The 14,518-nt window shown below is 40.3% G+C and overlaps 1 protein-coding gene across 1 annotated transcript; it reads left to right on the forward strand.

Annotated features, from left to right (window-relative positions):
* The first annotated feature begins 210 nt into the window (after nucleotides 1-210).
* LOC109038165 (uncharacterized) lies at nucleotides 211-12,410 on the forward strand. Its single transcript, XM_072296705.1, has 9 exons — nucleotides 211-229; nucleotides 425-482; nucleotides 2,752-2,979; nucleotides 4,492-4,803; nucleotides 5,552-5,878; nucleotides 6,675-6,893; nucleotides 7,481-7,860; nucleotides 8,747-9,068; nucleotides 12,100-12,410. Exons 2-9 carry the CDS (start codon nucleotides 438-440, stop codon nucleotides 12,223-12,225), a joined length of 1,959 nt encoding a protein of 652 aa, XP_072152806.1. The 5' UTR covers nucleotides 211-229; nucleotides 425-437; the 3' UTR covers nucleotides 12,226-12,410.
* The last annotated feature ends 2,108 nt before the right edge of the window (nucleotides 12,411-14,518 follow it).

Below are 14,518 nucleotides of genomic sequence, written 5' to 3' on the forward strand. Positions count from 1 at the left end.
GTATTCCTTGAACTTTTCAAGGAACATTAGGTGAAATCGCGAACAAAATTATCTGGAAGATTGGAAGGAAAATACTCATAAGTCTACCAAAAAATTTGTATTTTATCAAAATAAATTTAGTAACGCCTGAAGGTTCATACGACGTTTTTCCTTAGAACGGCAGAACTGGTGACAGACTTTTTCCACAGAGCCGACGCTGGCGCATATATTGTCGCTCCTCTGGCGTAAAGTACGTATCTCAATTTCAACGTGAGCCCTGTTCTCCGTATAACGGTATGCTTTCCAGGGTTTATGTGGAAATTAAAATACGTCCTTACGTCAGAGGAGCGACTAAATGACCATCACGCACCGGCCGTTGCTTGCGGTCACAGAAATGGGTCCGCGTTCATGTCACGTGTAGCTTCTGTGTTTTTTGTCACTTCAGTATTGAGTCCCAAATGATTTTAGTTGTTTTTCTGCCGATTTTTTGTGCCTCGGACGTTGTGAGTACCCTTTGATGTTTGTTTACTCCTGCATGGGCGCGATTGAAACTTTGACGCAGAAGGGATGAACAAACAAACTAACATTGATTGGAGCCACGATTTACCAGATATTACAGTTTAATGAATTTGCGTATAGTAATAGACTGCATGTCCAGCTTTCAAGACCATCACTAACTCTGCCACTGTTTCTGAGCTGGTGGTATCCTAAATGATTTTTCATATTGAGGGGCTTGCAGAACAAAGCGCTTACGTGCAGGCTTTGATACTTCGAGAGATACGCGTTTAAAGTTTCGAAATTACATGGATCCTTGTTGCGGAGAGAAAGTTCAAACTGACTTTTTGATGCTTAAAAATTGGAATTTCGTATCGAATTTTTTACAGAATATGCATCAGGACTAGTTTTACTTGAATTCATTAACACCTCAATTTTTTCAAAAACTGCACTTATGCCCCTTGTCCTCCAAGCCTCACACGTGTCCATATATGTATATCGACGGTGTAAGTCGGCAATCACATAACTCGTTTGCGTTGTCTGAAAATCTCCGCATCTATGTCATTTTTTTAAAGGAGAACAAATTGACATCATTCCTTGAAGTTTGTGCAGACTTTTCATCGCACAGAGAAGAAAAATTGAAGCAGTTTTAAAGAATTGCCGTTGAGTAGTTTTCCATTTAAAAAATAAAGTATGACAGGAAGTCTACGACGTCGCAAACCGAGTTATGTGATTGCCGACTTGCACCGTCGATATGTGTGATATTTCCGCATTCCAAGCTGTGGTAAAGAATCGATTATTTAGGTGTTCGTTGCGAGCACCCTTTTTATCGATCCTTTTCCATTGGTTCAGCAGATCAGTCGATATGTAGCAAAGCACGCCACGCCACTGCTCACTTTCATTCAAACAAAGCCCTTCGTTTCTATCTTCATCGCACTCGCTCTTATTAACATCTCTCTTCCACAGAATTCAGGATATGCTCTCTTTAATTTCGTTTTTCGACTACAAGACACTTATTAACAAAAAGAAGAGACCATCCTACTGATGACTCAGTGATAAATTGGTGCTTTGTTGCCAGCTTTGGCGTAATATATCCATCTCAAAATTTTGTAATTTAAAATTATAAGCAACGGAAAACTTTTACCACGTTGAGTCAATGCGAAGTACTGGAAATGAGCATTGTCACTCATCAATGTACTTAGGTTCCCCATAATGTTTTCAGATCAGACATAATGCAAATCTTATCATTATGAGATGCGAATGTTTAGAGATATTTTACCTTTTGAACGTTGACATTTTATTGTTATTGCCAGAAGGAGAGAGAGGGAGGGAGGACAGATTCTGGAAGCCTATGCCTCCTAACCTCCTCCTCCATCTTAATACCCGAAATATTTCAGATCGAAAAAATGTAAGGATCTTTACAATTTTCTGTATGTTGGACACCCCATTCAAAGTAACTAATGGACCACTAGACAAGGTACGAATTTCAGCATTCTGATACATGTTTCTTCACCAAAATTTAACGTAGAACACGATGCGCACAACGAAAATTACCGATATCAACTCCTTACGAAGATATTTAATGATTCTTGATGCGTGAATTCAAACCACCCGCTCATGAAAACTCAATGCTCTACGTAATTCACATCGTGCGCTAAACGTTATATCATGACAGTCTCTGCGATATAAAAATCTGGCAACCTCAATCTTGACGCTTTGGCTCAGCTATAGCACATTGCTGATAGTTTGAACAATACATGGTGGGAAATGAACATTGCTCGATTGAGAAGCTTGTTGAAACCGTTGTAGTGCGCGATTTGACTAACGTAGAGCTTTGAGTTTCTTGTGAGCGGGCAATTCAAATTCCTCTTAACCAATGTGAAATAAAAACGTTAATATCTTCGTTAGGAGTTGGTTTCAGTAATTTTCGTTGTGTGAATCGTGTTCTACATGAAATTCTGGTTAAGAAACATGTATCAGATCGCTTAAATTCGTACCTTGTCTAGTGGTCCATTATGGCTATCCATAGAAAATCACTAGCAACGACACTGGTCATTGCTTAAAATTCGGTGTGATATCACTCTGATATCCTTTCGTAGATATTCTCCAGGAGTCTAATGAACACACATATTTCACATAAAAATATTTTGAAAGAAGTATAATGTGAGTGGAAATTATGAATGAACACGATCGAATTTTGTTTTATCGCAGTTTTACGAACAGCAGTCTTCGCTTATAGAGATGATCAACTCTGACCTACATTCATTTTGTTTATAGGTTTGTGAATCGCACGGCAGCTGGCGCCCATTCATACCACCGAAAAATATCAAGGAAGTTAACGTCCCCAGCAACTTCGAAGATGCTCTCAAATCCTCCGCATTCGTTGACAAAACCGGTTTCATTCGTGAATTTTTCGCGAGCAAAGAACCGCTCTACATCTCTGCACCGCATGGTTTCGGAAAATCAACCACCATAGACATGCTCAAAAAATTCTCGGAAGCAAAGGTGATGCAACCCATTTATTTCTGTTAGCACTCAGGGCCGGATTTACCTACTTGCCGCCCATTGGTCGCCTGTATTTTGCCGCCCCCCTCTCATTCGTATTGAAACATCAATAAAAACCATCAAGTGAACATTCCAGCGGGGGAGGGATGCATAAGACGCGTTTACTCGTGTTGGAGACATTTTTTGGGGATGCCCTGTCAACCTTATTAGCAAAAGTTAAGTTTTGTAAACCTATCTCTGTGTGGACAAGGCCTTCCATTCATAAGCAATGAACGAATAAATTATGAAAGAACAAACATGAATGTGGTTTAATGATTTTAACTTCCGCCGCCGCGCGCGCAGACCGCGCACCGTGTATGGTGCAATGCGTGAAGTATTCACGCAGTCTTGTAGACGCCATGCGTCTCACGCTGACCGCACTGTATTTGGCGCAATGCGTGAAGTATTCATGCATTCTTGTAGGCGCTACCAGTTTCACGCTGACCGCAATGACCGCACTGTGTTTGATGCAATGCGTGAAGTATTCGTGCAGCCTTGTAGGCGCTGATATGTGTTACATGCCGATCGTCGCGCCGATGGCTTCTCCTTTTCATCTCAAGTCATCGTCATCATTGCTCTCTGCGCCGCGCCGTTCCAGGCCAAATTGCGTGTTTGGTTTTGGACTAATTAAAGATGCTGTCTTTTGTATCACTGAAAGACGACCAAATCAAAAATTACTACACTCTCAGGAAATGAGAGATTTTGTCGCCTTTTCTCGTTTGTAATTGTTTTTTCTAAATCCGATATTTTTTCATACCTACATTTAAAAAAAATTGCAAAATTTGCCGCCCTCTAGATTTGCCGCCATAGGCCGCGGCCCATGTGGCCACCCCCTTAATCCGGCCCTGTTAGCACCATCAAACACCTAAAACTTTTGATGTTAGAAGCTTTTTTTAGGAAATTTGATTTCTCTTAAACTGTTAGTGAAAAAAAAAAATGTAAATACTGCTATAATAAACATATCCATTACTCGATTTAGGACACATTTTAACAGCTTTTTCGCAAAGAATCTCTTTGGTATATTTATCCAAAAACAAAGTTGAAGGTATCGAAGCGCGAAACATGGCATTCAATCAGTCTAATCGATATGTCAATTTTTGTGTTTGTAGCTGTAATCTTTAGATTATAGCTCCAAACGCAAAAATCCTATATGATTCTCAAAAGATATATTTTAAAATATATCTTATCTCTTTCCCAATTGGGAATAAACGTCTGAAATGTGCTTCTAGCTGTAGCAGATCCTAGATCATACTCTATGATATAAAATCAAAAGAGTAACGCGTAACTTATAACACCTGAGGTTCAAAATGGTCAGACGGCGTAGCCCCTTAGTCTGTATGGAAACGGGTATTTTTGCAAAAAATGTTTTCGATACCTCGACATTCGCTTACTTCCGCTATAAATTCACCTTAAGGTGCTACTGGTTTCCAAACTTGATCGAAAAACATGTTTATGTCTTTTCTTTTCGTCAAGGTGGACGTGAATGGGACTCTGATCGACAGGAAATCTACGCGCGACTACAACATGTTCTTGGACAAGCGGCTCGAGGTGACGAGGGATTCGAGCTTTTTCAGCAAACACTTCTGCCAGTACCCCGTGTTGGAGTTGCGTTTTAAGTACTTGATGGCTTCTCGGTCCCTCGGGGAGTTCGAGCGCTTCTTTCGCGCAGTCGTTGTTGTTGCCTCCAAGGAGCACTCCTACCTTACCCGCTCCAGCAAACTTACCAAAGAGGAGCGGCAACGCTACAGTATCATCTACAACAACACCCTTAAATCTGCGCCGGAGGTGATCCTAGCAGCGAGTTTTTCTCTACTAAACTAAACTAAACGATAAATATAACACTCGATAAGTCGAGTCGATGGTGATATCGTATCAGTCTCATTTGACTTTATCTAAAGTTTTCAGAAGATATTTCCGGACGTGATTGACGTGGATCGCTATATTACCCTTCTTTTTTTTAAATTAGCATTTGCAAAATCAGTTTTCTTTTTTTTTTTTAGAAAATCTTATTCGATTGATCTATATTTGTTTTTTGAAAATATGAGCCGAGCCGAGATTCTGAAAATTACACGATGGTAGAATGTTAAAGAAAAATATACATATCGCAGGACGGTTTCATTGATGAAGAACCTTAAAAGCGCAAACGCGGCTTGGAGCGCCTTCAAACTTAGCGATACTCTCCGCTTTACCAGGCGGTTAGTTTAGTTGCCTACTCAAACCAAAGCCAACTGAGGTCACTAACTCCACTACACACACTTGCTAGTGTGCTATAGCTCTTACCATGCATTTAAGAAGAAGGGGGGACTAATTTGAATTCTTGACTTTTTAATCAGTACTTTCTATCTTAATTTTTTACTTACGAAATTTTAAATTTGTTATTCAACATAAATAAATTGCAATGTGCCGGCGACTGCCAATTTCCTGTGGCAAACATAAACAAATCTTAAATGAGCATACCACTATTAAACAGGTATACATAATACAACCTTCAGCGTTTGGCATATTTTAACCATTTTTTTCACAATGCCGCCAGGCGATGGCCAAGGAGATGACAGCCCTTCTCCACGCTCACCACAAGAAAAAATGCATCGTCCTCATAGATGACTTCGACTCAAGTCTTGTCCAAGTGTTAGGCAGTCACAGGATCTTCATTAGCGATGTCCAGGCTATCTTTGAAATGCTCCAGAAATTCTTGACGGTCGTGGTCAAAAAGAACGGTCACCTGGAGAAAGCACTCGTCACTGGTTGTGTCCACCTCGTCTCTGAAGCAGCCGAGAACCCGAAAGACGTTGGCATTCGCAATGTGATCTTCGGGGAGGACGAGAAAATTGCCCAATATTTCGGCTACACAAATGACGAGGTTAGTGTAAGAGTTAGAGTTGTATTCATAGTCGTTCTTGAAAAAGCTATTGCCATAGACATGGGAAAAGAGAGTTGTGGACAGGGCATACGAGTTAAAGCGGACGACGACCGAGCGCGGCGCGGCGCCGCTGACGTCACTGGCGCTTTATAATTCCCATTAATTATTGCGGCCCTCGACCAACAAGCACACCCCTTCTTTCCCACCTGTCTCTAGTTTCTTCTAGCAGAATACGTCAAAATCTCCATTAGATTTGCAGAAATTGTCCGTTTAACGAAGCCACATGAAGGATATCGTTTAGCCTCCCGCAAGCACAGTGGAAACCATATGGTTCAATCTAAAAAAAGCGACTGTTTAAGGAACGACTCTTAATATGACCAGTAGTCATTGTGAGTCCACGTGTTTCGGTTATTATCTTTTTGTTCAATTTTTAAGTGACCTGCTCCTTATTTAGGGACACTAAAATAAAATGGTTTGGCTTTTGGCTACTTAAGAGAGGCCTACTTAACTGGCATAGAACACACCCATGAGTTAAACGCTGCCGTGATAGCGAAGAGAGCAGAGAGTGCAAAAATGAAGTTTTGAGAAAACAGGCTCAGAAGCGTCTGGTCGGAAAATTTTAATGAAAGAAGCCTCCGTTCTTTGTCAAATTGCCCCTAATCATTCGAAAGATTTTTAAAAATCGATTGGATGATGTATTTCAATTACATAAAAAGCATATTATTCATTTGCATGTTAGCTAGTGTTAGGAAAGACAGTCGTCAGTGTTTACCCTCCATTTTGAATTTCCGTATAGGTAATGCATCTATGTCGTAAAACGGAGAAAGATTGTCAGTTGGATGTGTTACAAGCATGGTACGGAGGATATGCAGTTAGGACTAGCTCGATGAAGCTATTCAACATGATATCAATCTCAGAATTTTTTAAAACAGGAAATATTTCGGGCTATTGGGCAGGTGGAAATGCTACCGAAGGCCTAGATTTTATTTTCAACTACAAAATTATTGGTGACGAGGTAAGTATCTTCTTATTTTTCCCCTTTCATTTCTGTTTGAAAATCTTTAATACTAACAAAATGAACGAAAGTGTGTTTCAAGGTTAGTTATGTCGCACGAGACGCCGTCTTTTCTGATTTTTTTCAACGTCTCTCCAGAAAATGCTGATTTTTTTACGCAAAAAGGAGAGGGTGCAACAGTAAATTTTGACGTGAGTAGTTGGAGTTGGTGGGATTGTATAAAAACATCCCTGGAGAGGAACAGGAAGTTTTCACCTCTGGATTTTCGAGTGAAAATTTTCATCGTTAAATACAATTTTGCGTATTGTCGCAATGATGTTCACATTTGTGCATAACATGCGCGCACGAGTTGCTCATAATCCGCCTCACTGAACTGTACATACGTACCTAACATGAACTAAACTGTAGAGAGATCTCAATTGCAAGATGCGGATACCAGAACATAACCGAATAGTGATACCGTTTATATGAATCGAATAGGAATACCGTTCCGCGGTATATAAGATCAAACTTTTCTTTCTCCGTGTATGCACCATTCATTTTAACACACTTTTAGAGTCGCTTTTTTTGTCCCGTTCATTCCAAAGGTACGAAGAGCTTTGTCCTATAGCACACTACTGCGAATCAAACTTGAATATCCTTTTTCGAGGGTATTTTCAGTCAAGGCAATCGTGGGGCTCGTGGAGAAGGCACGTGCTTTTTACGAAGGGAAGGACGTTGACTCGCTCATGTCGCAGAAAGAGCTGTTGTTGAAGTATTTGACCGACCACGGGTACTTCTCCGCTTGGTATGACGTGGCGCGGAACAAGGAAGTCTTTTCAGCCACCATCCCCAACTACGAGGTCCGCGGTCTCCTCGATGGTTTCATTTACACGCCGCTCTTCTTCGAGGGCAAATACAACCTCACCGAGGTCACCATTGACGCGTTTGTCCAATCGCTCTTCAATCTCACTCAGGATGAATCTGGGTAGGTCCACTTCTTATTACTCAAGTAGGATATTTCACGGAAAAAGTTGCAAACGAATTTTCAGCATTTGTGGTTGTGTCTTCCATCAACAATGACCGACTGTTATGCAGGCATTTTTTTCAACATTGGCCAACCTTTTTGACCATCTACTTTTTGACCTGCCATTGTCGACGGTGATCAATTATTCTGGCCCATGTACAGGTACGGTACAGGTACACATTGGCACAATTTTGACATTGGCAGTAACACATTTATCTAAAATATTTGTAAGACGACAATGTTAACCTAAAATATGAGGATTTTATGATTTGTCGTGGTGTTTTAACACCACGTCACGTCATCAATGGTGCCTGTAAGGCGTCTTTAATGGGTACCCTGATGAAACTATCGGCCGGTATTAACCGAATATCCGAAATAAATTCCGGAAGCAACAGTTGGTTGACGTCGCTAAGGATGCAATGAGGGAGAATCAACGGGTGTGTTGATGACGTCATCAAAGCCTACCCCGGTGATGTAATCGATAGGTACTCCGATGACCTCATAAAGGGTGTCTCGATAACGTCATCCGCAGAAATAGCTGAATATACCCGAATGAACTCCGGAAGTAACAGGTGGGTGCGGAGGGGACAGTGCGTAGAAAAGGAAATTATTATTTCCTAAAATTTTCCGGTCGACAGAAGGGTTGATTCTATCCGAGAAGGTCCGGGGCGATTTGCTTTTTATTGTGCACGAGGCTTGGTTATTACTCCTTTCATCTCCCCTGCCTCTGCCTCAGAAGCTGGTTTTCATCAAGTGTGTGCTATGTGAATCGCTTCCAAATCAAAATTCTAAAAAAGGAAGATAGGAACGAATCATTAACTTAAAGATTCAACCATTGGTCTTCCAGGTATAAAGACTTAGCCATGGCCATGTCAAAGCTGATCGCCTACGTTCCCACTATCGAGGGCGCTGCAGAGTGGATTCGGATGTTGGCTGTCTTCGCGGACTACTCCCAAAAATTCGAGTATATCGGTCGTGAGATGCTGCCAAACAAGGAGGAGGGCCAAAACCTCATCATCATCACGAGAGAACCAGAGCAACCAAACGGAAAGGGCCTTCGCACTGGTATCCTCATAAGGGTCATGACCGATGAAGGGTCAGCGCAAGTCGCGCTTGCAGATATCCTCAGGCACGGTTATCAGGGAATATTCGAAGAAAAGCTCAAAATGGTAAGCATTTTCGTACTAAAAAAGCTAGAGCTTGCCGCAAGTACCTAGGATTCCTATTCAGGAAAAGATACCATTTCCTCAAAAGAGTTTTAGAGTGGATTATTTGTTTTATATGAGCATGTATCTAGCATTGAACATGAAAATTTGAATCGAAAAATAGAGCGGGAGTTAATATCGTTAAGTTGGAGTGAGATTTTTGCACGGAACTAGATTTGAGTGCAACGACAAACCTTATGGCGCACAAACCTTTACACCACTGCGTGGAGGTTGCTCTCTGGTCTACACGAAGGGAAATTTGTGGCTTCATAAACCAATTAGTGGTTCATATGGGACACCACTATTAGTCGTAAATGAACTATGATTCTTAGTCTGCGAACCATAGTTACTAAGGTACTCGTACTAAGGTATATATACCATCACTAAGGTGTATAGGCTCTAGCCTGGTTGCTGATCGTGATCGTAGTAAACTAATTATCTATTATATGTTGCCTTTAATGCTATTAGTGGTGTTCCATTTGAGCCACTAATACTAAATGGCAGGGCCGGATTTTCCTTCTTGCCGCCCATGGGCCATCTGTATTTTGCCGGCCCCTTCTCATTCGTTTCGAAACATCAATAAAAACCATCAAGTGAACGTGCCAGCGGGGGAGGGATGCACAAGACGCGTTTACTCGTGTTGAACAAATTTTTTGGGAAAGCCCTGTCAACACTACTAGCAAAAGGTCACGGAGCTTTCTGCGAAAGTCAAGTTTCGTAAACCTATCTCTATTGGACAAGGCCTTCCATTCATGAGAAATGAACGAAAAAATTATGAAAGAACTAACACAAACTTTGGTTTAATAATTTTAACTTCCACCGCCGCGCCGCGCCGCGCAGACCGCACCATGTTTGGCGCAATGCGTGAAGTATTCACGCAGTCTTGTAGGCACTATGCGTTTCACGCTGACCGCGCACTGTGTTTGGCGCAATGCGTGAAGTATTCATGCATTCTTGTAGGCGCTATCCGTTTCACGCTGACAACAATGACCGCACTATGTTTGATGCAATGCGTGAAGTATTCGTGCAGTCTTGTAGGCGCTAATATGTGTTACATGCCGATTGCCGCGCCGAGGGCTTCTTTCTCCTTTTCATCTCAAGTCCTCGTCATCATTTCTCCCTTAGTCGCCGAGTTCCAGGCCAAATTGTGTGTTTGGTTTCTCTCTTAACTCGACTAATTAAAGGTGTTGTCTCTTGTATCACTGAAAGACGACAAAATTAGAAATTACTATACTCTCAAGAACTGAGAGATTTTGTAGCCTTTCCTCGTTAGTAATTTTTTTTTCTAAATCCGATTTTTTTTCATACATAGATTTAAAAAAAATTGCAAAATTAGCCGCCCCCTAGATCTGCCGCCATGGACAGCGGCCCATGTGGCCACCCCCTGAATCCGGTCCTGCTAAATGGTTTATGAGCCATAGCTTTTTCTCAGTGTACCTCGAGAATCGTAAGATAAATAGCAACTCCGCAACTCTTTCAAGTCAATTAATTTTTCTTTCTCCACTTTTTTAGTTGGAAATTGCCTCTAGTTCCAATACATAACAAAGTTAATGGCTCATTATTTCAGCAAACCCAAAATTTTCATCGGTTAGAGCTTTAAATATCGCATTTGGTCCTTACAATTTCCATTAAAAGCGTTCGAAATTCTAATTGCTAGACGGTTATTTAATTTGCATGAAATGGTAACGTTTGCCTTGGCAAGCTAACATGCAAAGGACATGTTTCGGCTTAAACTCACCGGGAGAAACTAATCACGAGAGATTGCGCCCAAAAGTTTGGATTTAAAAGGGAACCAAAATAAAAAGTCACATGCTACAGAAAAAGCACCCTCGGCCGCCTGACGGATGGTTGTAACTGATGTTCCTTCTACATTAGGAAATTAAAACTTTATCGTTTGCCCCCATAGATTCATGAAACCGATAGCAGTAGAGAAATTTGGACTTATTTTCTCTGAAAGTAAGTTTGAACAAATGAATCACATCAAAAGGAATTATACACGCATAGATTTCTTATGCGTTATTATACCTTTTGCTTTAATTCGTCTGCAAGTAGTTCCTTTTAGCATAACAGGTCCATTTAAAGATTAAAGAATGGTAGGATGTAAGGAGAGACGGTCCGGAAAAAATGCTGACATGTGTGCACGACTGTTTGAAATGACATATCGATGACCAAACAGCAAAACCACGTATTTCCGTGTGCAACGCTGCAGACTTTCTGCTATTTTTTATTTTTAATTTGGAAAACTAGTCAACGTAACATCTTGAGAATCGCCATATTTTTTCTTCTCTTTTAGTGGAATATTCTGCATAAATTTCAAGTTATAAAGTTGGCTTTTTTCTCTTTCGAAAAAATAATATCGGAGCCAAAATTTTTAAACACCGCAATGGACGTACGTGGTTTTGTACTTTGGCTATCGATATTCAAAGAACGACAAATGACTATCGATATGCAAAGAATAGCTGCTAATAATGCCTAATTTTACCCCATCTTCACAAATTAAACCCCGCCTCTATTAGACCTAAAAAGTTCTTTGGAGATTGTGAGGCACATTTTTTTTTTAAGCTTCCGTGACACTTATAGATTCGTTGAACTGATTAGTCACGACTTTCTTTTTGTGTAAAATTAGAGGCTTTCTTTTGCTGAATTTTCAAAAGACGAAGAATTTACACGAAAAGTGATCACCTCTCATATGGTCAGACTGCTAATAAGATTGACAGTTGAACATGCCTTCAATCTTTTCCCCCCGATCTTAGAAGAGAGCCTTTGAATTTTTTTCTTATCAATCCCAATTGACATTCAACAAAATTTTAAAGACCCCTCTGGAACATTGAAAAATACATTTTTCTTTTGAAAGATTGAAGCATTTTTTAATTCCAACATAACATCAAAACAATTTGAAGATAGTTCCTCTCTTTCTCATTTCTATTCACACGGATAATACTTTTGCAGTGTTTGTATTCAGTCTAATGACAAACTGTGTCTACTTTATTTTCAGCTGCCCATTGGGAACAAAATCCTCATCGGGATGCACCTTGCCTCAGATCAACTAGTCTCAATGAGGTACTTAAACGGTAGCACTAACATCGAGCAAGCCCGTAATGCGACCAGCTATCAGAAATAGCAGGTCCTTAGAATTGAATATCATTGGAAAAAAGACAGATACTCTCCAGTATGGTAAAAAACTCAAAATAAAAATATTTGTTTGGTCCCTATCTCTTTCATTCTCATTCGGAAGGAAGAGGTAGGAGAGGTACAGTTAGTGCTGGGTATTTGTAAATGAATGAATAAACGTTGTTACTTACGGAATCTGTCACATTCAATTTGGCAGTAAAAAAGTGAATTTGGGAGATCTGCACAAAAGGGCGCTCCGGGCACCATTTGAGCCGTCCAAACAATGCCTCAAGCATTTTGTTTTAACACCCACATTTCCTCGAGAAAAGAACCCTCAAGCCGCTTTTAGAGCACCCCTTGACACCGTTAATAATTACGTCCCCTTTTTAGACTAAAAAGAAAAATGTCTGTGTCTTACAAAATAGACCCAGTTCAGTATGCGAGAAAATTTCCAATTTTTACATCTATTCTATGATAGATTCCCGGATTTATGCGAGGATCTTACAACATCTACTGAATCCCAGTATTTTTTCCGGTCTTCTAAGTTCTGAACGCTGTGATCGCATTGAGAGGCTTGGAGGACAAGGCGGAAAAGTCCAATTTTCGAAAAAATTGAGATATTAATTATTTCAAGTAAAACTAGTCTTAAAGCATATTCTGTGAAATTTGCTCCTAAATTCCAGTTTTGAAGCATTGAAGAGTCAATTTGAACTTTCTTGCCACCATAAGGATCCGTGTAATTACGAAACTTCCAACACGAATTTCTCGAAATAGCAAAAACTGCACTCCTATGCTGCCGTGCTAAGAAAAAACGCCGTATGAACATTCGAAAATTGCCAAATTTCCTTCGATGAAATGTTCATTTTTGAGAAGAGTTGTAATTATTTTCTCTTGAGATTTTCAGATAATTTAGATCTGGTTGCAAATGAAAATCTCTGAAAAATTGGAGGGAAAATCTTCATTAATTTCCGTATACATAGGTATTTTATCAATGGAAATTTGGCGACGCCTGAAGCGTGATACGGCGTTTTTCGTTATCACGGCAGTATGCTCCTTGTCCTCCAAGCACCTCATTTCTTCCTCTAAAATCATGTAACTGATACCGCGCAGAGGAGTTTAGGAGACGACAGTTTCTTGGTGAAACCACGGACTGAGACCGGCGGAAACGGAGCCCGAGAAAACGGGAAGGTTTTTTTTCCCTCGATGATCCCCGCGGCGCACTCTTTTCAGGCATCCGGCTAATTAGCTTGAGTATATTTTCTCGTATAATTTGATGGATGAAGACAATATGTTGCGATGGAAACCTGGTACTGGCGACGCGCGGGTCCAGCCGAAACATTGAATCGTAAACCCGCGTAAACCCTCCTCGGCCCCGCATGTTTCCCCCTCGAAATGCTCCGATGGAGTTGTCGGGTTTACGGAGTAATTCTGATTTTATGCAAATGGATCAGTCTTCCAGTCATTGGGCCTTTCCTTCGGCCTAACTGAGTGAGGACTGACCTTCATCAATCCGAGTGGTCAAATCGAAATGGACCACGTATAGCAGAAAGGAGCCAAGCCATATCAGCGATTGCCGAATTTCACGAAGTAATTTTATTTTTTACAAGAGAACATATGTACGGATTTTTTTGAAAATTTAAAGGAATTTCCTTCGTACTGTGCAGAAAATTTACCTAAATTTGCACAAACATAAAATCCTAACGATCATTTTTGTGTAAGAAATCAAATTTTCCAATTAAAGTTGACAACAGCTGATGTGGTTTGGTTCCAATCTGCTTAACGTAGTCCAAATGGTCATAAATAGAGGAGCTTTAGTGAAGCATACCGGACCAAAAAGACGGAAGAGTACTTCTCAAAAAAACTGAGATAATTGTCCCAAAAATCTCATGGAGCCGCATCCAAAATAGATAGAAAAAATTGGCAAAAATTATGAGGTTCTTTTTGTGTAATTCATTTTCGCAAATTTTTAAAATTTTAAAAATATCAACTGAAACTGAATAAAGTGAATTTATTAAAAAGTTTTTAACCCTTAGATGCCCAAGCCGGATCAAATTGACCCGAGGCTTGCTAAAAACACGTACTTGTGTGGGGCCAGTACATAGAAACTTTAGATATAGGTTCCTAAAAAAAATAATCTGATATTAACTTAATTGAAAAAAAAGGATAAATATCGAGTGCCAAAATAGCTGAGAAACGTAATTAGGCCTCGTTTATAAGTATTTTTTTTTCGAATCTGAGCGACACCTCATTGGCAACTAAGAATGGAGCAATAGAAAAGTCACGCCTTGCGCCATCGCGCCTTC

The sequence above is a fragment of the Bemisia tabaci genome, chromosome 2, assembly GCF_918797505.1.
Source record: "Bemisia tabaci chromosome 2, PGI_BMITA_v3".
Lineage (NCBI taxonomy): Eukaryota > Metazoa > Arthropoda > Insecta > Hemiptera > Aleyrodidae > Bemisia > Bemisia tabaci.